At 48.2% G+C, this 22,095-nt stretch overlaps 1 protein-coding gene across 1 annotated transcript in view; it reads left to right on the top strand.

The window, feature by feature from the left end:
* Nucleotides 1-1,951: 1,951 nt before the first annotated feature.
* The window catches only part of RFX4 (regulatory factor X4), a gene marked incomplete at both ends in the record, with an annotated part of 97,626 nt that continues 77,482 nt past the window's right edge, over nt 1,952-22,095 (top strand). The window contains 2 exons of the mRNA XM_082498413.1: nt 1,952-1,994; nt 21,581-21,667. Of these exons, the coding sequence (XP_082354539.1) occupies nt 1,952-1,994; nt 21,581-21,667 (130 nt within the window). The remainder of the gene's footprint in view (nt 1,995-21,580; nt 21,668-22,095) is intronic.

Genomic DNA, 22,095 nt, shown 5'->3' with positions numbered 1-22,095 from the left:
GACTTCGCCGGTGGGGAAGAAACACAGCCCTTGCTTTGGCAAGTGGGGTTGTTTTTTCGGGGGGTGGGGGGGGAGGAGATTGAGGCAGGCGAAGCGTCCGCCTCCCCCGGGCCTTGCTCCCGCCTGGCCGGGCACGTCCCCGAGGCGGGCAGAGCGGGCAGGCCAGCGGCTTCCCTGCCGCGACCTCAAGCGCTTGTCAGTCGCCGCCAGCCGCGGACTCGGTTTTTTTGCACTGTCTCACCCCGGTATTATTTTTACCGGCCTCCTCTTCGGGCACACGGGGCTCCCGGGGCCAGAACTCGGCCTGGGGCTGGTGGTGGTAGTGGTGGGGTTGCACCGACCGTCCCCCGGTTGCCCGCCCGGCTCCGGCCAGCCGGGGCCGAGGTGCGGAGAGGCCCCGCCGGCTCTCCCGCTGCCGACCCGCCTGGGGATGCGAGGGCACTGCGAAGCGCTGGGTTTCCTCTTTAGCAGCCTCGCCGCTTGTTTTGCTGTGTGGGGTTGGTGGCTGGTTTTGGTGTTTTTTTCTTTTTTTGCTGAAGGGGAGAGGGAAGGGGGGGTAGTCTGGGTGTAGGGAGGGGAGAGGGGGAGAAGAGTGGAAAACGTTGGCTCTGTCCATGGTCAAAGTAATTCAGCTATAATCCCCCTTTCTCTTCCTCTCCTGGAGCTCTATTCATATTCTAATCACAGCTTTTCCTTCCCTAAACCAGCCACTTTTATCAGAGCCCTAGCTTTGCACTTTTACTTCCACTTCCAGCACATACAGCCGCATGCAGAATAAGCAACTTTTTCCAGCCTCCGTCCTGCCCCCCTCTTCCCCCCGCAACGTGCTAACCCAAAAAGGGATCCTCGCATCCTCGGGCTAAAGCTGGAAGGGAACACGAGTTTGAAAAGGCACCCGTTTGGTTCTTCATTTCTCTTGGTCATGGGGGATCTTCCCCCCTCCCTGCTTTCCCCCGCAGCCCCACGGAGAGCTCTCCGGGCCAGCCGCTCTCGGCGGGCAGACGGGGCCGGTGGCGGGGCGGCCCCCACCCCGCTCTGCCCTCGTTCCCCGGGGCCACCGGGGAGAGGCGCGGGGGTCCCCACCGCAAATCTGCAACTCCAGCACCGCTGGCCGAGGCACTGGCAACTTCTCTCAACCCTCGCCCTCCTCCCCTTCCTTACCCACACACGTCGCCCTTCTTCCCCCCTCCCCCCGCTCCCCCTCCCCAATAAACTAAGCTTACAAGATATTTGGGAAGCTGTGCAGCTTCCAACGCCATGTGCCCGCGAAGGATCCCAACCCAGAGCCCACCGGGAGAAGGAGGAGGAGGAGGAGGAGGGGAGCTCGGCGGCGCTGCACGCACACCCGGCAGCCCCAAAGAGCACAACCCCAAACCTACTGCCCGTTTGAAGATCTAAGCCAATTTTGATCTGGGGCTGTAATGAGCCAAAGACGTTGGGTGGGGGCTGGGGGAGGGAAGGGAGGAGTGGAAAGGCCGCTGGAACTTTAAATAAGAAAAACGTTTCTAATGCTCTAATAGAAGAGGGAAGTCGAAGTGTTGGGATTGCGTAGATCTAAGGCCCCCCTTTTTGGAGGAAAGCTTTTCTTATTCAAAACAGCATCACAATGGGCTTCACATTGAGCCTTGCCACATCCCCATCTGAGTAGCAGCCATTCATCAGGCTGGCTGGCCTATCAATGACATTTCTCCCATCAGGGCTTCTATAAAATGATGCTTTTTCCCATGAAACATCCGCAAACATTTTGACGGGTCTGGCTTTGCCCTGCTGGATTACGGAGTGTCCCTCTCTCCCGCGCTCTCCCCACCCCCCCCACCCCCCCAACTATCTGCCTCTGCCCTCCCTCCCCACCCCCTCGCCGCCACCCCGCTCCCTTTCCCCGCGCATCCCTGAGACAGGGGCTCTCCGCACCCCGGGACCTTGGGGCTCCCGTCCCGTCCATGGGAAGAGCATGCATTGCGGGTTGCTGGAGGAACCCGATATGGACTCCACAGGTAAGTTCCGTGTGTGTCCCCCCCCTTCCCCCGCAGGCAGCGGGCTCCCCTCGCCCGTCGGGGAGGACTTTTCAACTTGACCGTGGCGGCGGGGGCAGCGCGGGCGGCAGCGCGGGGGGGGCCGCCCGCCGCACCGGCCTCGCAGGCAAATGAGCCCCGGGCGTGTGCGGGGGAGCGGGGTGCGGGGGTGCCGGGGGGGAGCTCTCGCCCCTGGGCTGGAGCCCTGCGGGTGCACTTGTGGATACGATGGAGCAGAGGGGTGTTTTTTTTCCTTTTTTTTTTTTTTTTGCTTTTCTCCTCCGTAGGCTGCCGGCCGGCAAACTAATCCCCTCTCCGCTTCTAGTTGTAGGCGCTCTCTTAGGTTTGAGCGGAGCCTTTCAGAGGGGCGAGAAGAGAAACCGAGGTTTATTAGGGAAGGTGGTTGGTGGGTTGGGGCGAGCCCGGCACCCGGGTCGTCTTGTCCCGCAGGCAGAGCCGGGGCCGGGTTGCTTTGGAGGGGAGGGAGTTTGGGGAAGGGCAGGGTGGGCCTCTCCCCCCGCACCCCTAAACGATGACTTGGCCGGTCCGGTAACGGGACGGGAGAAGGGCGGCTGCGGTCCCACCGGCGAGCGCCGCCAGCGGGGAGCAGCCCCGGCGGGAGGCGAGGGGGACGGGCCCGAGGGCCGCGGCCCGAGCCCGGACACCCGACGGCCGCCTCTGCCGCCCGGCCCCGTCCGGGGGGGGCGGCGGCGGGGGACGCGGGGCGCCGGCTCTCCCCGGGGACAGGGCCCAGGCCTAGGTCTCCCCACAGCCGCTGTCAGCCGGCAGTTCCCCGAAGCCGCGGCCCCTTCTCCCTCGCTCTTCCCCGCCGGCCCTGCCCGTGCTCCTCCCGCCGTACCCAGCCCGGTTTCCACCGGCCGTAACCACTGCGCTCCGTCCTGAGCGCGGCCCCAGGGGAGGGCGGGCAGCCGCCACACTAACCTTTGCGATTTTAATTTATTTTATTAGCACCGGAAAACACCCCCTCCTCCCCTCCCTCCCTCTCTCCCTCCCTTCCTGCTCGGGCGTTTCCCAGGCGGGCAGCTCGCAGGTTAGGCAGGGCGAAGCCCGGGGACGCTTCTCCCGCTGCCCGCTCCTGCCCTGCCCCGTCCCCTCCTGCAGCCCCTCTGCCCGGCTGCCATCCCCGTGCCCCCGCTGCGACGACCGGCACGGTGGCGAGAGGGCCGGGGAGAGAAGAGCCGGGCTGTCCCGGCCCCGCCGGAGCCCGCAACGGGATCGGGCCACCCCCACCCCTCCCCGCGCCTCCCCGACGGCCACGGCGGGCGGCCTCCCGGCGCTCCCCCGGGGTGCCCGCAGCTCCGTCCCCGGCTCCTCCGGGGTCTGCCGGCGCCGTGCCTGGTGTGGCTGGTGCGGGGGGAGGGGGATGGGGCTGCGGGGCTGCGGGGCAGGGCAGCCCCCGCCCCGGAGCCCGTTAGCTTTCCACCGCCCCGAACACGCCAAGGGTTTTCTCACCCCTCGACCCCAACGCAATTGTAAAATTTAAATATTGATTAAAAAAAAAAAAAAAGAAAAGAAAAAAAGGAGAAACGGAGGGGATGCTGCCCGGCCCCGCTCGGCTGCGACTGCCGCCGTCCTGGAGCGGGGGCTCGGCGCACCGGGCGGGCTCGGCTCCTCCCCGGCCACCGGCGACACCGGCCGGGTTTGGGCCGCTTTTTCTGTCGGGGCCACGGAACAAAACTTGGCGGGGAAGGAATCGTTGTGTTCTGGTCAGAGCGTGTGCAGGAGTTGCTAGGGTGTAAAAGAAAGTTGTCCTTCTCTCCAGCGGCACCGCCGAGACGGAGTTAAGTGCGCTGGTGGCAACTTCTCGTTGTCGACAGTAATGGGTCTTTAGGGAAAGGAAAAAATAATCAAACCAGATAAAAAAACCCCGCGTTTTCTAACCCTGCATTCAAAATTGTCCGTCCCTGGGTTGAGCCTCCGTACTATTCGTTCCTTAAATTCAGTATGGTTATAATAAATGGCAGCATGATTGATTAAGATAATATTAATCAGAAAACACTTTATTCTTGCTAAACAGATGGCAAGAAAAGTGGAGCTTTGCAGTTGTCTCATTCAGACACCTTAACCTCCCTTTCAGAGGACTTAATCCAATTAGCTTTTCTCCTGAGTTTCAGTTGTTATGTAAAGATCCTTTTGCATTGTGGAGAAATATGGCTTCATTGAAAAAAAAAAAATCAGTCATGTTTTAATTTCTTCTTAACAGTTTTTCCCTAAAGCAGCGGGATGAAAAAAAAGTAATATTAAAAAGAAAATCACCCACGGCTCCGATTTTAAGGCAGGGGAATAACTTCGTTCCATCCCCTCCCTCCAGCAGTGCCGTGTGCTTCCATCGAGTTTAGCTCATGGTCCCCTAACCTGGGCAATTGACCCACGGGGACTGTCACCAAGCCTAAACCTAAACGGGACACCCCCACCCAGCCGCTCTCCGCCCAGCGCAGGGGCTGGCACCGGCTTCCCGGCGGCCGGTGGGGCAGCGGCAGCAGAGCCCGGCCCCGACGGCCCGGCCGGGGCACGGAGCGACGGCACCGGCAGCGCTGGCGGGAGTCGCCCTCGGGGCTCTCCCGCTGCCCGGCGGGGGCACCCACCCGCGGATGAACGGGGGCGGGGGGGAGCACAGACCCTTCTCGGGCGGTTTGCGGCATCTTTCCCCGCATCGTTTCGCCGCCGCCGCTGTTAACTCCGTAAGGCGCCCGCCCGCCCCCCGCCGTAGTTTCTAAAGCCCGTAACTCCCCGGGAGCCGGCGAGCCGCCGGGGAAAGTTTGCAGCCCCCGACTGGGCTCACCCTCCCGCCCTTTCGCACAAAGGGGTCGCCCCGGGGGGGCGGAGGGGGGCCGTGTCTGGCTTATGAGGCTTGCAGGGGAGCGCCCGCCGCCGCCTGCCCTGCGCTCGGCCCGGCTCTCGCTCCACAGCCCTGCCGGCCCCCCAACAGACACCTCCGTGCCCGCAGCCTCTCGGGGACCGCTGCACCGGCACCCCATCGCCTCCCCCGGCAGAGCCCACCGGGGCCCGAGGGAGGGCGGCGGCGGGGTGGGTGCTTGCGGCCGGGCGGGCGGCTACCCGGGGAGCCCCGGCGGGCGGCGGGGGCGGGAGGGGGGTAAGACTTTGCGGGAGATCCCCACTATTATTAAGAAGTTTCCAACAGCCGCAGCCCCCTCTAGTGACACCGGCACGGCGAATGCGAGGCGCTGCCGGCGGGGGGTGCACGCCCGGGGGCGGGATGGGGCGGCCGCGGCCCCGGGGGCACCGCGGGTTGGCACCCGGAGAACGGGGAGCTCCCTCGCCCCGGCGCCCCGCCGGAGCTCTCTCCCCGCAGGACCCCCGGCGGGGTGTCGCCCGGCCAGGGAGCTGCGTGCGGGAACGGGGAGCGACACGGATTTCCCGGGGGGCTGTCACCCTCTCCGTCCCCGCCGCAGTCCCGGGAAGGCTTCCCGCCGCCCCGCTTCGGGGAGCAGGGGCCGAAGGAAAAAGAGGAGCTTTCTCGCAATGCAACTTTTCTGCACGACTCAATAAATATCCCTCGTTATTTGAATGTTGGAGGCAGGCAAAAACTCGGCTGGTTTCAAAGCGCTTAGATGGATGAGATCCTTGGGACGCGAAGCTGAGACTTAGGAGCAGATCCAAACCCCATTAAAATCAGCAGAAAGCCTTTCAGTGCTGTCAAGGACGTTGGGATTAGGCCCTTAAAGCAGTTCGTGTGAACCACGACAAGCGGGTTCCAGTGCCTGGGAGGAACACGTTGCAGTGGTGGCCAGATTTCAGTCTATATTCTTACCACTATATGGGTGTTGCGGCAGTGGTGGGTGACCTTTTCTATGAGCTTGCCATTTAAAAAGGATCTAGCATGTAAACAATGATTGAAGAAAATTAATGGCTTTCATATCCCAGTTCAATTAATGAAATCACCACTACTGATAATAAATACTCAAATGCGAGTTGGGAAAGAGGTTTTGGCATTTCAGAACATACATATAACACTGACGCGTGCAATCCTAGGTCCCAATTTTTTTGATCTAAATGAGTGGTTGATTTTGCTGCTGTTTGCTTTGCTTATTGCAACACAGTTTACTAACAGTTAAAGAGGAACTTGCTCTTGGCTATTTTTCTTACTTTTCTTGAGTCCTTTTCATACTCAAGCAAAAATGTGATTTACTTTTGTTTCAGTAAACAAATAAAAAAAAAGTTATTTACTGTTCTAGGATTTGTGTTTATAAAGGCTGAGCAGTTAAGATAATCCAATGATTCTTTTGAATCCTACATTTGATACGATATAGACATGCAAAAGAAATACCACTGGTCCTTTATATAATTGAATCTGACTCTTGGTCTTACGTCATTTCATATCTTACATGATTTCACACGTGAAAGAAATGAAACAAAAAAAAAAGATCAACAAAAATGTTTTCTTTCCTGCTGGCTGCGGAGTTCCTGCAGACAATGTTTGCGCAGGAGGGCCCGATCCTTGGTAGCTCCCTCTGCCTTCAGCAGCAGCAGAACTCGAATCTATATGCAAGTCCGAGCACGGGACCAGGTCTTCATTCCCAAGGGTTTTTTTTTTTAAAGTTTGTGAAATCCATCGGGATTTTTCAGAGGTTTTTAAGTTGGCCAAAATTACCTTGAATAAAGAAGTTAATCTTCTAAGTCTGGCTCAGAAAAAAGAATTGTTTTATGATTTATTTTTCTGCTAATACATTAATTCTAAAATACTTCGGGAGTATTTTAATAAATACTCACTTTTCACTTCTCTGCAATCTGTTATTTACATGCAATGAAGAAAAGGTCTTTAAAAGGATGGAAGGAAAAAAGAACTAAAACAAGCTTTCACATAAGAATAGCCAGACAACTGTACAAAACTATTTTATTTATTTAAGTTACCCTGTTTAGGGTTTACAGTCCTCAAAATTTTATTTAGGTAAAACCCTCATTAAAGAAGGAACTCTGGATTCAGACAGGTTCAACTTTTGTCAGTGAGACTGGAAAGAAACCTGTAGCCTCAGTTGATCTATCGCAGCTGCACCTTTACTGTAGTAAACATCCATCAAGCAAAAGATCTTCTCGAAATTAGACCATTTTGTGCTAAGATATGTGTGATGGGAGTTAGAGCTGTCACTGGTACAGTACCCTGCTTCCATCAGGGTCACTGGCTTGGTTGCTTTTAGAAAATAAGGCTATTTTTCAGCCACTAATGCAGTGAGCGTGCAGGCAAGTAAGAAGGTTAGCGTAGCTGTAAAATCTGCAGCATCTCCAAATGTAAACACCTTTGCGTTTCTCTAGCTTAATTTGCAAGTGGTTTGCAAGTTAGGACAGCCATAAGGAGGACCCTCCCCTGGGATACTATTTCTATATGTAGGATTTCACCATAGCAAAATAAAGACGAAATCGTGGGATCACTGAAATCTGCAAAGTGATGAAACATTAGTACCTCTTCAGATGAAGACTTTTGAAGAGGTGGCCTTAGATACAGCCGGGGCTTGATGGTTCATGACAATGGCTTTAGAGCAGCAGTGGGCTGTCATGTAACTAATACAAATATAAGGTCAGTCCTTTGGGGATACTTGATGTGACATTCGAGTCCAAATAATTAGCTCACAATTCTGTGAGCACTGAGTTTTGTGAATTTTCTGAGCTCACCCACTTGTCTGTTTCCCTGCATCTGTGCTGGATTTTCTATTTGTTTCATTGTGTCTGAAAATGAATAACCCATATGATCTGACCCTGCTGGAGCCCAGTGCCCTGGCGGCTGAGGGGATTTGATTGCTAACATTCTAGTTAGGAAGATGGATAGCATAAAGGATATTTGATGGCTGAGCGATCCTATAGTTAACGAGTGTAGGAAGGAAGAGTACGTGGTGATGATTAAGCTAGTGGAGGTCTGCGTAGTTTTTTTTTTAATATGTCTGTACGAAAAACATGTTTATACACATGTTTTAGGTCCTATTGAATTGTATATATGCATCGGAGAGTTTCTGTGAGTATTTAAAACTGTAATACAATTTGCTATTAGAGATGGGTCCTGATCCTGCAATGTCTGCTCCACAGGGGAGACACCTGTTGAAGTCCATGTGTGTGCCTTGGAGAGGGCAGGTGCCCAGGGTTAGCTCGTAATGATCCCTCCCAATGGTTGGGAATGTGTAATAACTTAATTGCAGCTATTTTACATGCATAACTAGCTGTTCTGGCCTGTCTTCCTTCCCATTTATTTTCTCCCAGGAGATTTGCAGCAAGAGCAATTTATGAGCTATAAAATACTAACCAGTGTTAGAGATGGTGCTTTAAGTCAGTGGTGGGGTTGTTCTGGCTTGCTGCAAGAGTTGTGATTTCATTTGCTGTATATAAATGAGCTGTTGGGTGAAATACTTTTGGCTGTTCTTCCCTTTCTGATAAATTTGAAATCAGGAAAAGCGGAGGGGGTTAAATAGAGCTTTGTTTCTCACTGCACCCAGTAAGGAAGAAAAAGCTCATTTGCAGCTTAAATTGCCTCAAGACTGAAACGTGGGGCTCAGCACTGTCTTATTTCCTCCACTTCAGCTACAGTTAAGCACTTTGTTTTCTTTTATTGGTAAGTGAACTTAATTTCTCTATGATGGAATTTGTTACAGGAACTAAGGAGTCGATTCACAGCTATGAATGAGGGGTTTGCAATTAATTAGCAGCTTATCCTGAGCATTTTTGCATAGGATCCCAAATATTACGGTAATGGGAAACAATACATTTTAGGCAGCTGGAACATTCTCTGAATGAGCGAGTCCCTAAAACTTACAGCCCTGGGAACTGGAGACATTAATTTCAGAGCAGCAGGCTGGGGATGTATGCTGGGATTTCATCGTTTTTCTGGGCTTGCTGTAGTCTGGTGCCGTGGTCATCATTGCTCTGACAAAATTCCTGGTGGAGCTCTGGGTGCTTGTGAACCCTGTGGCACAGACTCAAACACTTCAAAACACAAAATCCTCTTCTCTCAGGGTTTGGATTTGCTTGCTGAGACTGTACCTAGAAAAAAGGAGATTTGCCTGGAAGTAAGAACCACAGGTTTAGAGTATTAGAAATTTTTGCTTTTTTTTTTTTTTTTTTTAAGAATACTGTCACTAGAAATAGAACTGGTTATTGTTGCCCATCTCTTTCTTCTCTTTTTAAACTTTCACTCCTTAGAATAATAGTGTGTTTCCTTCAGGACGGCCATTTTTACTGATTTGGCTACTTGGCGCAAGACTTAGGGACACTCACACTAAGTTGGGTAGAACTCATTATATGAAAAATGTCTTACATGCAGATGTAAGTTTGCAAATGAGATCTCTAAGTCAACAAAACAGGCATGAGCTTTCTGTTCTCGTATAGATCTGTAAATTCAGATCTAGCTTGTCCTAAACTTATAAAGCAATAAAATACCAGAAATACAGTGGCAGTGGGAATTTGAGTAGTGAAAAAAGCCAAATGTAGGGATAAATACAGATACCACCTAAATGCAATGATAGAAGGGTTAACATTTTTTGGGGGATGGTAATTCCCCCCCCCCCCCCCAATGCTGTTAATTGCTAAACTATGTCAGAAGTGCTAAAAATTCTGACAAACCTCAGCTGCAGCTGAGGAAGGGCAGCATGGAGGGGGAGCCCAATTCATACATGGGATCTCACGAGTGGTCATCCATTGCTGGGAGGAACCACCCGGGTCCTCCACGGTGAGTGCAATGCATACCTAATTCAAAACGCCACACAGATCATCCTTTCCACAACCCATGACACTTTCCATCACCCTGTAATGAAGCTGCAACCTGCTGCCAAAGACCAAAAGCTTCCGTGTGTCAGAAGGCAAGCAGGAAAAGCTGTATCTCTTTCTAATATTCTAGCATCTTGCAGAAACAGGCCATTTGTTGAGTGAAATTCATGGATGGTTGGAGGAAGTAGACCCAATCCTATCCTTCAAAGAAAAAAAAAAAATCCTCAACAGCCTGACTTGTGTGATTCCAACCTCATTTGACATCCAGTTAAACCATGAACATGTGGCAGGATGTCCTACTTCAGCAAATGAGTATTTAATGCTGCTAGGTTCTGCACCATAGCTTGTAGGTACCCTGCTCTTGGCTGTTGCCATCCTTGATGCTCAGAGGAAAGTAAAATCCTTCCTGTCCCCCTACTCCGTACAAAACTTAGACAACATGAGGAAACAAAAAATCCTGTCTGGTCCTTAAGGTGACAGTGACACGATAGATGCTGTAAATAAAAAATGTCGTGCAAGCAAGTGTGGAAGTGGAGTCCTGCTCCCCAAGTGCTATGTGTCAGGGTACAGCAGTGTAATGCTGTTCTGTGACATGAGATGCCTGCTCCTGCCATGGGTGTTCCTCAGGTGCGTGGGCTCACGTGGTGGCTGGAGGGAATGGGCTTCTTTGCAGAGCCTCACCCACCCCTCAGCTCCACATCTCTGTATGTCAGACCTGGCCAAGCAGCTGGTCAGAGATTTGCTGGCCAACACACTTGGGGCCCCAGGGTCAGCAGGAGAGGAGCTGTGCCTGGTGCTGCGTGTGAGACGGAGATCCTGTCAGGGACAGACGTGGCATGAGAGCCAGACCAGGAATTCTCACGCTGAGCATGACAGCTCAGCAACACACGCCTCGTGTCCCTAACAGGCTGCTGCTTCTGCGCCTCTCAGGGTCAAGGGTAGGATGAGCTAAATTTTAGTTATCAAGGAAAATTTGGCTTTGCGAGAGGCTGTGTGCAGACAGCACGTTTTCCAAATGGCACGGTGTGTTTGCACGCCAGCCTGTGGCCCAGCTGGGCCTCCTGGGTGCTCACTGTGTGATGCTGTAGTGCACTAACTCAGAGGAGGAGTGCTTAAGAGACCGCTGAGGTCCACTGCAGAACAAGGCAGTTGCCGGGTGAGATTTACCCCATGCCTTGTGCAGGCTGAGTGCTGGGACACCCATCGGGGCGCTCTGCTCCTCTGCAGACTGTGCCTTGTTCTTCCTACCTCTGGTCAGATTGAGTGGATAGCACAGGTTTCCCAATGTTGGAGCTCCCATTCCTCTCTTAAACCCAGTCACAGAGACAATACTGGTGCAGGGGCCCCTCTAATGCAAACATATTTTTTTTTAAATGAGTTGTGGTTGGGGCAGCAAATGGCCTCCATTGTAACGAGGTGAGGAGAACTGGGGAGGACTGCATTTACAGAGCAGTTTAATCACATGGATGGAGCAGCGTGTTCACCTCTTCTCCTTGCTGGGTCATTTCCACTTTGAGCTCTGCAAACAGACCGTCTATTGAGCAGTTAGTATTCAGTGCTGAATATTCAATACTAGACTCTTGTTTTGGTGAGTCTTAGGCAAAAAAAAAAAAAAGGAGGAGGAAAGAAGACTTCTCTTTTTTCTCATGTTCCCTCCCTGAGTTTGCTTTGCATATTGTTCAGAGGAGACTGGAGGCTTCTCAGAAAAGCCAGGCTCCTAGTTTTAAAAGCACTGGTCTAGTTTCATAGTACTTTTTAAGGGGAGACAGTGTGGAAGAGGCTAAATTCATACAAGGTTTATGAATCTGTAAGTCTAGGCACTTCAGAACTGAGTGAAGACTTTCCGACAAGCACATTTAGGCTGTAAACTTAATAGCATGAAATGCTTGCTCTGTATGCGCAGATTAGTTGTGATAGATACCTATCTTTGTGAGAGTATGTTATGATGATTTATTAATGTCCTCTCTGCTAGTTTTGGTATGCAGATATTCTCTGGGTGCATATTGAGAGCTGAAAGAAATTTGTTTCCATCTAGTTAGTGCCATATTTGCTCACAAAAATAGTAGTGAGTAATGTAATGGCTGCATCCTTTGACAGTAGTGAGCCACTGTGAGGTTTGGGATAGATGTGCACAAAGTGAGGAAAAGTGGCCACCATTTGGATAAATACAGTCTCTCTTTCCTTTGATTCACGCTCTCCTTCAATCAAGTGATTGTCTCTTTCTTACCGCTATGATCACACCCTGACACCTGAGTTTTCTTTGCACATATGTGTCTGTCCGTTTCTCTTGGTCTTCCAGTCTGACTGCCTGGATGCTGTTTCTGATAAATGTTTACTGTAGTCCTATTCCTTCAGGAGTTGACTTCTTTTCTTCTGATCTTAAAAAAAAATTTCTCTCTATAGTTTCTCTTTCCTCCCTATACTTTATTTTTGACCATGCCCTTTTCTTTGTCATTCATTCTTTTGTTTCCTTTCCTTTCGTTTTCCACCTCCTTGCCCACAACCAGCCTTCTCCCTCTTCTCTCGCCTCCCTGCGCCCCACAACCACTGTTTCTTGCATCTCCTGCACATCTCACATCTTTTTGTTTTGTCATCTTTGTGGGACCGTCTTACTGATGTACTACTGTTTCTGTGCCAAATTGGCTTCTCTGCTGGATTCATTGGCTCCTGAGGCAGAGGGAAGCATTTCATGGGTACTTGATGCAAATCCTGTTTCTTGTTGAGTCACAGACTTCCTGTTCAGCCAAACGACTCCAGCCTTGTGCACTGGTGAAGTGGAGCTGAATTAAGGATTTGAGGACTCTGTGTCTTCTTGTGCATGATGGTGAGCTGAGGGACCATGGTAGCAGCTGGGAATGTTTAAGACAAGAGCTAGTGAGCAGAGCCTGCTGTTGGGTAGGAGTGTAAGAGATGTTGTGATAGGTATGCAGAAGTGAAGACCCTCCTCTTATGAGCTCTCTAGTGTGCCTCACATTCATTCTATAGTGTAAGAAGTTAATGAAACCTGGGGCAAAAAGGGCATCGAGAGACTGTCCTTTATTCTGGGAGAGAATTGGACTGGCAATGATCAAGGGCCATGTTTGCATTTTCTTGGAAGGAAACATTGTGGATAAATCGGAGACAATGATAGCATTTACATTGGTCTGTTCAGCAGACCCTGAAGGACTGAAGATCTGTAACACAGTGTGTTGTAGGAGCGTGAGGGTGGGCTCTGCTGTATGCAGCGTTGGTGCTTGGAAAGCACGTGATATGTGTGATTATCTTACTGATGTAAAGGTTGGCTGCATGTTGCACACTGATGTAGTGAAACTTACTTTTCAAAATAAAATGATAGATAGCATTGCTGTGTCACTGGAAGAGGGAAATGGCTACTCACAATTAACGTGCATACTGAATTGGAAATGCGATAGCAACATGATGTATGATTCCAGAGAAGGGAATAGGACTTTGAGTCCCGTCTGATCCAGGTTGGGGATTGCCCTAAATGCTAGAATCAATATGCAGAGGAATCTTGTATTCTAGGGTTCCTGGCTCTGCTTGATCTACGTTTGGGATGCAGCTTCTTGATGAGGAATATTGTTGACAGAGTACTTCAATGAAAGTATCACATTTAGATGAAGTGTAATGATGCATAGTACACAGAGTAACAAGAAGGCAACATCTCATAAATTCCAGTTTTCCTACCCAAGTATTGTAGGTGAGTTAAAAGACAATGAACTATGGTGCTTTTTGTTACATCAGTTTAAACAAAGCATGCATTTTTTTAAATATACCTTATCAAATGGGTTAACAGGAAATCAGTACTAGGAGTGAAGACTTGGCTAAACAAAATGAAAGAACTTTCACAGATTCAGGAGAATCATTCTTTGCATTCTTATGATATCATGGTGAATTTCACAATGCTTCACCAGAATCATGAGTTGAAGGAAAAGGACAAAACCATTCCTGCCAATGTCTAGTAACTGCCCTGGACCAATGTCTATTAACCCTGAAATCGTTCCAAGAGAACTGTATGCCAAGAAACAAGAACAAAAGAAAGGACTGCAAGAAGAGTGCCCGACATTTTGCCCTGTTGGAAACGAAATAAAAAGTTAGATTAGCAAACAAAGCACCAAGGTATCTGGCAGCTTGTCAGGGTAGCAGCTCTACCATCTGCACCAAGGCCATGTGTCACTCTCATCCCTGAGGAGCAGGTCTCTTGGAAAAACAGAAGATGGCTATGCAGGACCAAGGAGGACACTGGCATGATTTCCTGTGGAGCCTGAAGATGTTCTTGACAGCTTATGTGCACTAACTGAAGGATATGTGTCTTGCCAGCCGAGGGCAATGAATGAAGCGGTGAGGAGCAAAATCAGGTTCTGTGTGGCAGGTCCACCTCGATGGTCAAAGAGGAGCTCTTTTGTGAACAAGGAGTGTCTGCAATGGAGTAATTGGAGGGAACAGCAGTTGGACGATGGCCCTGATATGGTCTCACAAACCTTTCATTTGACAATAGAGAGGAGGGAGATTACATCACCTATGAAAGCCTCAATCGTAGAAAATCTCTGCGTGTGTGATTAGCTGTCCCTAATAGCTTGTTCTGCTTGATTTTAGTTTATTTTGGTAAGTTTAACAGCCTCCATGGGAGTTGGTGGTTGCCAAGCCCTGTTGTGTTACAGGTACACAGTTGTTGATAGCATTGTGGAGAGGCCAGGCTAGGTCTTGCTTAGGTCTTGGTTTTACAGTAGATCGAGGTTTCAGAGTAAAGGTGATTTTTTTTGTTGGTTTGTTTTCTTTCAAACAGTGTGGTTCTTGACAAGTTTTGAATGCGCTGCTGTAACCATCCCTCGCAGCACTCTGGCAGCATTGCACTTCTCAGGTGGCAGATGTTCCTATAAGCAGCAGTGCTGTGCTGCAAGGTGCATGGGAGGTCCATAACATGAATCCTTTGCTTATAGTTGGAGCAGATGTGATGTGCAGCAGATACTAGCGCACACTTTTAATAGTTTGAGGGTCAGGCTTCAGGTTTATCTCCTAATCGTTACCCCCCGACAGAAAGGGATAGTCTCTTTTGCCTTTAAGGGACTGTTTAAAACTAGTGATTTGTCTTCTAAGTTGATATGACTAATGGAACCGAGACATTGAAGTGTTTTAAGGCGTAGTTTTCACTTGAACCAGAGAAAATATTAGATCTACTGGTTCATTTTTTTGCTTTACTTTCATTCATATGGCAGTCAGAAATCAGGTTTGCAGCATACTAATGGATAGTCAAAGCACACAGACTGTTCAGACATTATGAATTTAACAGCTGTAGAGGATAAAAGTTTTCTGTCCACAGAAGTGGTGCCACACAGACAGCATGAACAGAGGGTTTGTTGGGTGGTGGCATGTCACAGACCATGTTCAGCAAGACAAGCTCAGAGAAAAGCCTAAATGGATCATGCAGACCTCAGCATTTATTCTGAGACAGACAACAGAAGCAGCTGTCAGGGCAGTGATGGTTTGCCTAAAAAGAAAAGATATAGAATATCAACACACCAACGCCACTGAAAATTTTTGTGATAGATATGATATCCAGTTAGTACTGGGGGCTACCAGACTAGAAACGGGAGGTTCCACGACCTTCGGTCAGCCTCCTGAGCTGAACCTGCTAAATCTGCTGTTTGAAACCACTTTTTCTTGGCCTAACGGATCAGATGAGCAGCCAGACAGTATTGCTGGCCAGCTTGGTACTGAGACACTTGGCAGAGATGCTGCAGGAAGAGATGAGTAGCTCTTCCCTCTGAGAACGACGAACAAATAACTCGGAGGGGTGCTAAGATTCCATATGCATGACAGGAGTTCCTCCTCTGTCACAGGAACTGTAAAATTAAGTCTGTGATCACTTCTGAATACTCATTTTTCTAACAGGTCCTCTTGTAGATCCACTGAAATTTGCTGCTCCCTTTATATTTGCATTATCTACATTTTATATACTTTTGCTCAGTTACTTTCTACTTTTTTCTACATTTGCCTTGAGAAACTGGGAGAAAAAAATTACAAGAGCAGCCATGAATAAAAATAAGGAGTCGGACTGTTGCAGCTGCACCATCCAAGTTGGTACATGGCTCAGGTAGTAGTTTGTGTCCTGACAAATCTCTAATTCCAGAGGTAGCTCTATTTCAGTAGCAAGCAAAATTAAGTGGAAGAAATGCTGGTCCCTGTGCAGAGCACTAGATAAATTGTCACGCTTGCTGGCAAACGGCTTTAAAATTCGGAGTGTGGAAGCCAATCTAGAGCTGAAGGTGTATGAGAGGGATTTCTGTGCAACTGCTGGAGCTGTGGTGAAATAAGCGTACGGTGAATGAGCAGGCTCTGATCTTGTGATTGCCACAAGCCTTGGCTATGTTTCTAGAATATGAGGATTCTCATCTCGTACAATTTCAGTAAAAAATAGCGATTCACAATTACGACAATTATGTGATACGACCACATCCAGATCAGAGGATACGGCATAACTGGGGAAAACCAGTGCAGTTGGTACCGTGGTAGGGTAATGAGGTGAGGCAAAATGCAGCTCAAATTAGGTGACCACAGAGTTTCATTCTGCCCATAAAATCTCTTAATCTCCTCTCAGGATGCCCACACATGCCCACAGGGCTGCAGCCAGTGGCTTTGGGTATGCTCACCTCCCAGCTGTGCGGCGCAGCCCCTCCAGCTGCTTTTGCCATCCTGCTTGGGTGCCGAGCAGGGCACGGTGGCTCTCAAAGGCCAGAAGAGGCTGTGATTACAGGTTGTGCTAATACTGCAGCAACTCTTAACCCTTCTGGCAGCACAGCAGCTGCAGAAACCAATGCCGGCTGCAATCAGGCCCACCCTCCTCATCCCCTCCGCCGAGCGGAGCCCAGGTGGCTCTCTCACTGCTCTCGCTATGGCTATGCACACGTGGGAGCAATGAGTGCTTTCTTTTCTGGGCTGCAAATATGCTAAGCCAATAACTATTATACAAACAAGACGGAGTAATTATCTCATTAAATGTACTGGCAGTATGCAGGCACCTCTGAGTGCGCGCAGTATGTGTCTCGCCTCAAATGAGGCTCTGTAGGGAGAAGCCTTTCAAAGGTGTCTCCCAGGAGCAAACCCTTCCTTCTGAAGGAAGTAATGTGTCAAAACAATTTGTCGAAGATGTATTTAAAAAAACAGTTCATGCTTCTCTCTCCTGATAGTTCATGAAAGCTCCTGACCCTGAGCAGCTCTCATGCGTTTGCCACTATTTGAGGGAGCCCCATACTGCCTTCCCAGCTCAGTGTTCGAAGCACCATACAAATAAAAAACCGTGCTTGTCGGTGTGAAGGGCCGTGGTGGGGACAAGGGAAAGCCATGCAGGCCTCTGTTCTGGTGACTCTTAAAAACAAGATCACTTTAACCTTCTGTTGTTAAAAGCACGGTGGACACATTTAATGGAAGAGGAATAGTCTCATGCTCGAGGTTCAGTGGATGTGTCAGTCTTAGTGAGATTAGGACCAGTAAGAGAAGAGGCGAAATGAGGGCCAGAAGTAGTTCCATAGTTCTTTTAAATCCATCTTTCAGCACATCATTGAGAACAATTTATATTTTTTGTTTGTGTCATGATAAGCTATTCTGTCAGAAAATTGACACTGGAGAAATTATTGTAACTTGAATAATCATCTCCTTTCCCTCATGTTGGAGTCTTGCAGAAGATACAATGTATTCGTATTTAGTGGTATACGAAATTATATAACAAAAACTATAAGGCTGAGGGACATAATTATAATTTCATTGTAATTTACTTCTGATCCTTGCAAAATTAAACACTTGATAATGGTATTTAAAGGTGCCTCTTCAAAACACCATTAAATACACCTTAGTTGCATTCTTTGCTACTAAGATTGTGATAGCTTTCATACGGTGTCACAGTACAGAGTTATCAGCATGTGACACTATATTTTACTACTAGATATTTATTTATTTATTTATTTTGCCTGGGTGTTTTTTGGCTAGTGCTGATCCTTGCTCTAATCACTGTGTGGGTGCAACTGGGGGTACCGTATGCTGGGGCACGGGGTGGGAAGAGTCCTGGGGAGCAGGGAGGGGAAATGCCTTCAGACTTGATACACCAAAAATGCAGTGAGTGAAAATACGCCCTGTATGAGACAGGATGTATTTTCTTTTGCTCTCACAAGCAATTCCCACTTGAAATTTGGGTTTTCTACATGTTGTGTTGATGATTCATCATTGTTATCAGGTCTGATATGCACTTCTGGTTAATCACCACCTGAACTCTCCATTACTCTGGGACTGTTCCCGATGTGAAATCCTGTCTATGAGAAGTTTGTAAGGTCCAAGAGCAATAATTTAGGCTTTAATAATATAAAATCTTCCATACCATGTGATTCAATGCCTGTCTGGGATCGCAGTGTAGTGTGATTGGTGTCAGCCTTGGGAGCAAGTGATGAAGCCTCAGATTAGGGATACGGAGTATCAGCCATGGGTCTCTTCCTCGGCTCTGCAGCTGGAGTGCCTGGGACAGACACCAGTGCAGCCGGGGTCTACACCCGCGTGTCAAGAGCAACAAGAGTGTTCGATGTGTACAGGGCTCTACCCAGTATTAACTCTGAAAGAATTTATGAAAATCAGACTTAGTTTTGACTTTCTATTTTGTTTGCCCCGCCTCTTTCTTTTTTTCTATTATTGTTTTATTTCAGGCAGGTGCTATCATATCTGGGATCTGTGGGCTCCTGAAGGGAGTATTTTCAACTTCAGCAAAACTGTGGTTGTATTTTCTTTTAATGCCTGAAGGTATTCATATTAATATTGGGAGTTAAAAGCTTTGTAAAAACTTTTTTTTCTTTATACAAAAAGTAAAAAATATCTACTTATTAATATTTATTTATACTTACTCAGTTTATGAGATAATACAGCCTTTAAGTAGGTAGCTGGTTTTGTCGCGTTTTGTGATCTGCCAAATAATTTGACAAATTTGCCATAAACTCCCTGACATTTTTGCTCAAAAGAGTTAGTTTTCTTCATTCTTTGCTGCCAGACAGGTCATGTATCTTTTCAGGCTTGAAGAATTTCTGTCGGCTATTTAAATGCAAGGCCACAAAGACAAAGCCAGACTCAGGCTGCAGTGAGCTGAACTGGGGTGATTCAGGACCAAAGGAGTTGCAGCACATAATTAAACAGTAACTGTGCCCTACTCCAGAGACTTTATGTCTTGTAGTGTAAACTGCTTGCTTTACCAATGAAAAAGGGATATATACGCAGTTATTGGAGACAGTACATGAACAAGGATGGTGAAAATTGTTACCAGGTGACACTTTAAAAAGTTGTTTTTCCTACTCCTTAGGCAGGGAACATGACTAAAGATGGCTGCTGCCAGTTCCCTGCTGCCGAGGGAAGAGGATGCATCCCAGCTTCCCAGCTCTCGGTGCCGGCAGGAAAAGAAAGGGCAGAGCTGGGCATCGGTCTCTCCTTGGCGCTAATGGCAGCCGCCTTTGCTTTTACTCCCTGCGGCTGGGCTCGGAGCCAAGGGAATTATATACAGCCATGGCTGTGCGCTGAAAGGAGGAGGAGGAGGAGGTAGGGTAATCTTTCTCAAGGCTTCTTGCATCTCTCTCGGATGTTGTCCTCAGCAGCAAGTTTCTCTTCACCTCATAGTGATCTGTGAGGATCCAAGCTCCTTTCCTCCAGCTCGTGGTACTAGAACGGGAGAGGAGAGACGCTGTTAGCTCAGTTTTAGGACCGTAAAAGAAATCTGGCACGAAGCAGCCATCTCGTTGTGTTGGCCTTTAGACAAGGAGGTGATACACCCCCACCCGATGCAGCTGAGCAGTATGAGAAGGGAAAGCCTCGAAGTCTGAGTCACTGCAGGCTTTTTGTGGGTTAGTAACTGAGCAGGAGCTGATTGGACAGCACAGGCCTCACTGGCAAGTTTTAAGTTGCGGTATCAGCAACCTGAAACTGATTTTTACACAAGACCGTGTTGAATTTGATGGGAGAAGAAATAGGCTGAAAAATCTTTTGACAACAAGAGTTATTTTTGCTGGTTTTCAGGGGAGTACCTCAAAGGAGCAGGCTATAGCGAAGAGGCAGCATAGTTGTGAAGCTCCGTATGCACAGGGCAGTTTGATGGTAAATGAGGAAGGTGCACACGGGGACGTGTTTGTTCCAATGAAGGCAGCACTGTGGCGTGGTGTTTACCATGGGAACATAGGCAGAGGGAAGGGAATAGCCTGGGGCTGCCACAACTTCACTTACACTGCCTGAAAACCAGAAGTGCACAAAGCAACAGTACCTGGAGTCTTGTGGCAGGGCCTGGAAATCCGTTCTGAAGGGCTCTCAGCAGACCTTTCTGAAGTCCTACACAGATGCCGTTGCCCTTTTGTTTGTGTGGCAGTGCAGGGTGTGTGCACAGAGGAACACACACAAGTTTGTGTGTTTAAACACTGCCTGGGTTTAAAAAGTATTTTTTTTTTCTGCAGGATGTGTTTGGCTGTGACTATTCATATTTTTATTTATTGGCATCCAGTGCTGAAATGAAGTCATACCAACTTTTACCTTCTATAAACCAGAAAGGCAGCTTTCCCAAAACACTGGGCTTCTGCTCTCCCTTCAAGCCTGCTGCTGTGAAGGGCTTTCTCTGGCGGGCAGACCGCTGCCTGCGCTGCGCTGGTAGCCCAATGTGTCTGTTGGGTGGCTCATGGAAAGGAATCTGCAGCCGTTTCCGCGTCTTTGAAGGTGTTTCTGGCTCTGGTAGTTTGTTGACAGCGAGGCCTGTTTCCCCTTATTTCTTGTGCATCTCTTTGCTCAGTGGGGTTGTTTCCTGTGGTAACTTGTGGGGTTACCTTGCAGACTTCCCACCCAGCCCTTCTTTTTCTTGCTTTGACCACAGGGACCTCTGTGAGCGTAAGTTCATTTCTGCCTACATGCACGCCCTTGAAAAATAATGATAATCCCTTATGAAGGAGGTCAGTTTATTGCAGCAATGTCCAGGGACTCCAGGCAAACTCAAGGACTCGTATTTCATACTTTGTCCAAGGAAACACATTGGAAGGTGCAACTTTTTGGCCTGAAGACCTGTAACAGTAAATTCTGCTGAGCCTAGTGAATCCTCTAAAGTCATTATCATGTTATAGGTTCCAGAAAGAGGAACAGCAGAGTCAAATCAATGTAGTGCTGTGTGCCATCTGACTGGTGGGAATAAATTGGAAGTGATAAAGAGGGAGGACAGGAGTGGTTGAGTACCCACTGAAAGGTTCGAGTAGCTCAGTGGCTGCTGATTCACTACACTGGGCTTGTACCAGTATGGAAAAGATCTTGGTAGGGCCTGGGACTCCATCGGGGTGAATGGGGTCGTAGGACTGGACTTCACAGAACACAGTTTGAGCCCTGCTGTAACAAAAATTCACATGAATGGTTGATTTTACACACATGAAGAGTTCTTTCAAAACTAGTGTAAATACTCGAGTACATAAGTCTTTGCCAAACTAAGACTTTGAAACACACAAATTGCATTAATGTCTATTGCCCACATGGGATGATTTATTTGGTTGGGGTTTTTTTAAATGTATCATGTGATGGGGAGGGGAAAGAATATCCTGAGGAGCTTTGTTACGTGCCTGGAAGCATTTCAGCCTCTGTCCTTTAAAAACAGACAAACAAAAAATAAAACTAAATAGCAACAGCTCAGTTTTAAAGCAAGAAAAGATTTTCTTGCTAAATAACCTCAGACTGACCATGTTTTAACAGAAACATTACAGAACACCATCTGTTGAAAACCGGTGCTTTATTTATATATTCGAAGTTTATTTTTTATGCAAAGGCAAACACAAAAAAAGAGCATCTTTGTTCTTTTGCAGAGAGTTGGATCGAACGATGTCTCAATGAAAGTGAAAACAAACGTTATTCCAGTCACACCTCTCTGGGGAATGTTTCTAATGATGAAAGTAAGTAACTTGTTATTCATTTAGAATGAGTATGAATGTGTCCAAGTGCTAATTTCCCGCTATATGTTGCTACATTTTGGTGATATTTTTAGTACTCTGTAGTTTGAAGGGTCAACTCACTTGATACATCCGATAGTTTTTATTAATTTTTTTTTTTCTGGAATATTTGCTATTTTGCATATTTTAACTAATAGATAGTGCCACTTCTTTTTAAAACAACCCAAAGAATTTGTTTGTCATTGAGTAAAGGTTGGATGACCTCTAAAATGTGCTATTAGTATTAGCTCATGAGTAAAACCTTCTGTTTTGCTTTTCACTGGTGAACACCATGCAGCTGAAATACAGGAAAAATTGTGCTGGTTTTAAATATTATTATATCAAATAATATGTGTAAAATCTTGATTTTAAAAATTAAACAATCATATGAT

Source organism: Vanellus vanellus, assembly GCF_965231255.1.
Source record: "Vanellus vanellus genome assembly, chromosome: 1".
NCBI lineage: Eukaryota > Metazoa > Chordata > Aves > Charadriiformes > Charadriidae > Vanellus > Vanellus vanellus.
Note: the sequence above shows the minus strand (reverse complement) of the source record. Positions and strands in the feature narration are given on the sequence as shown.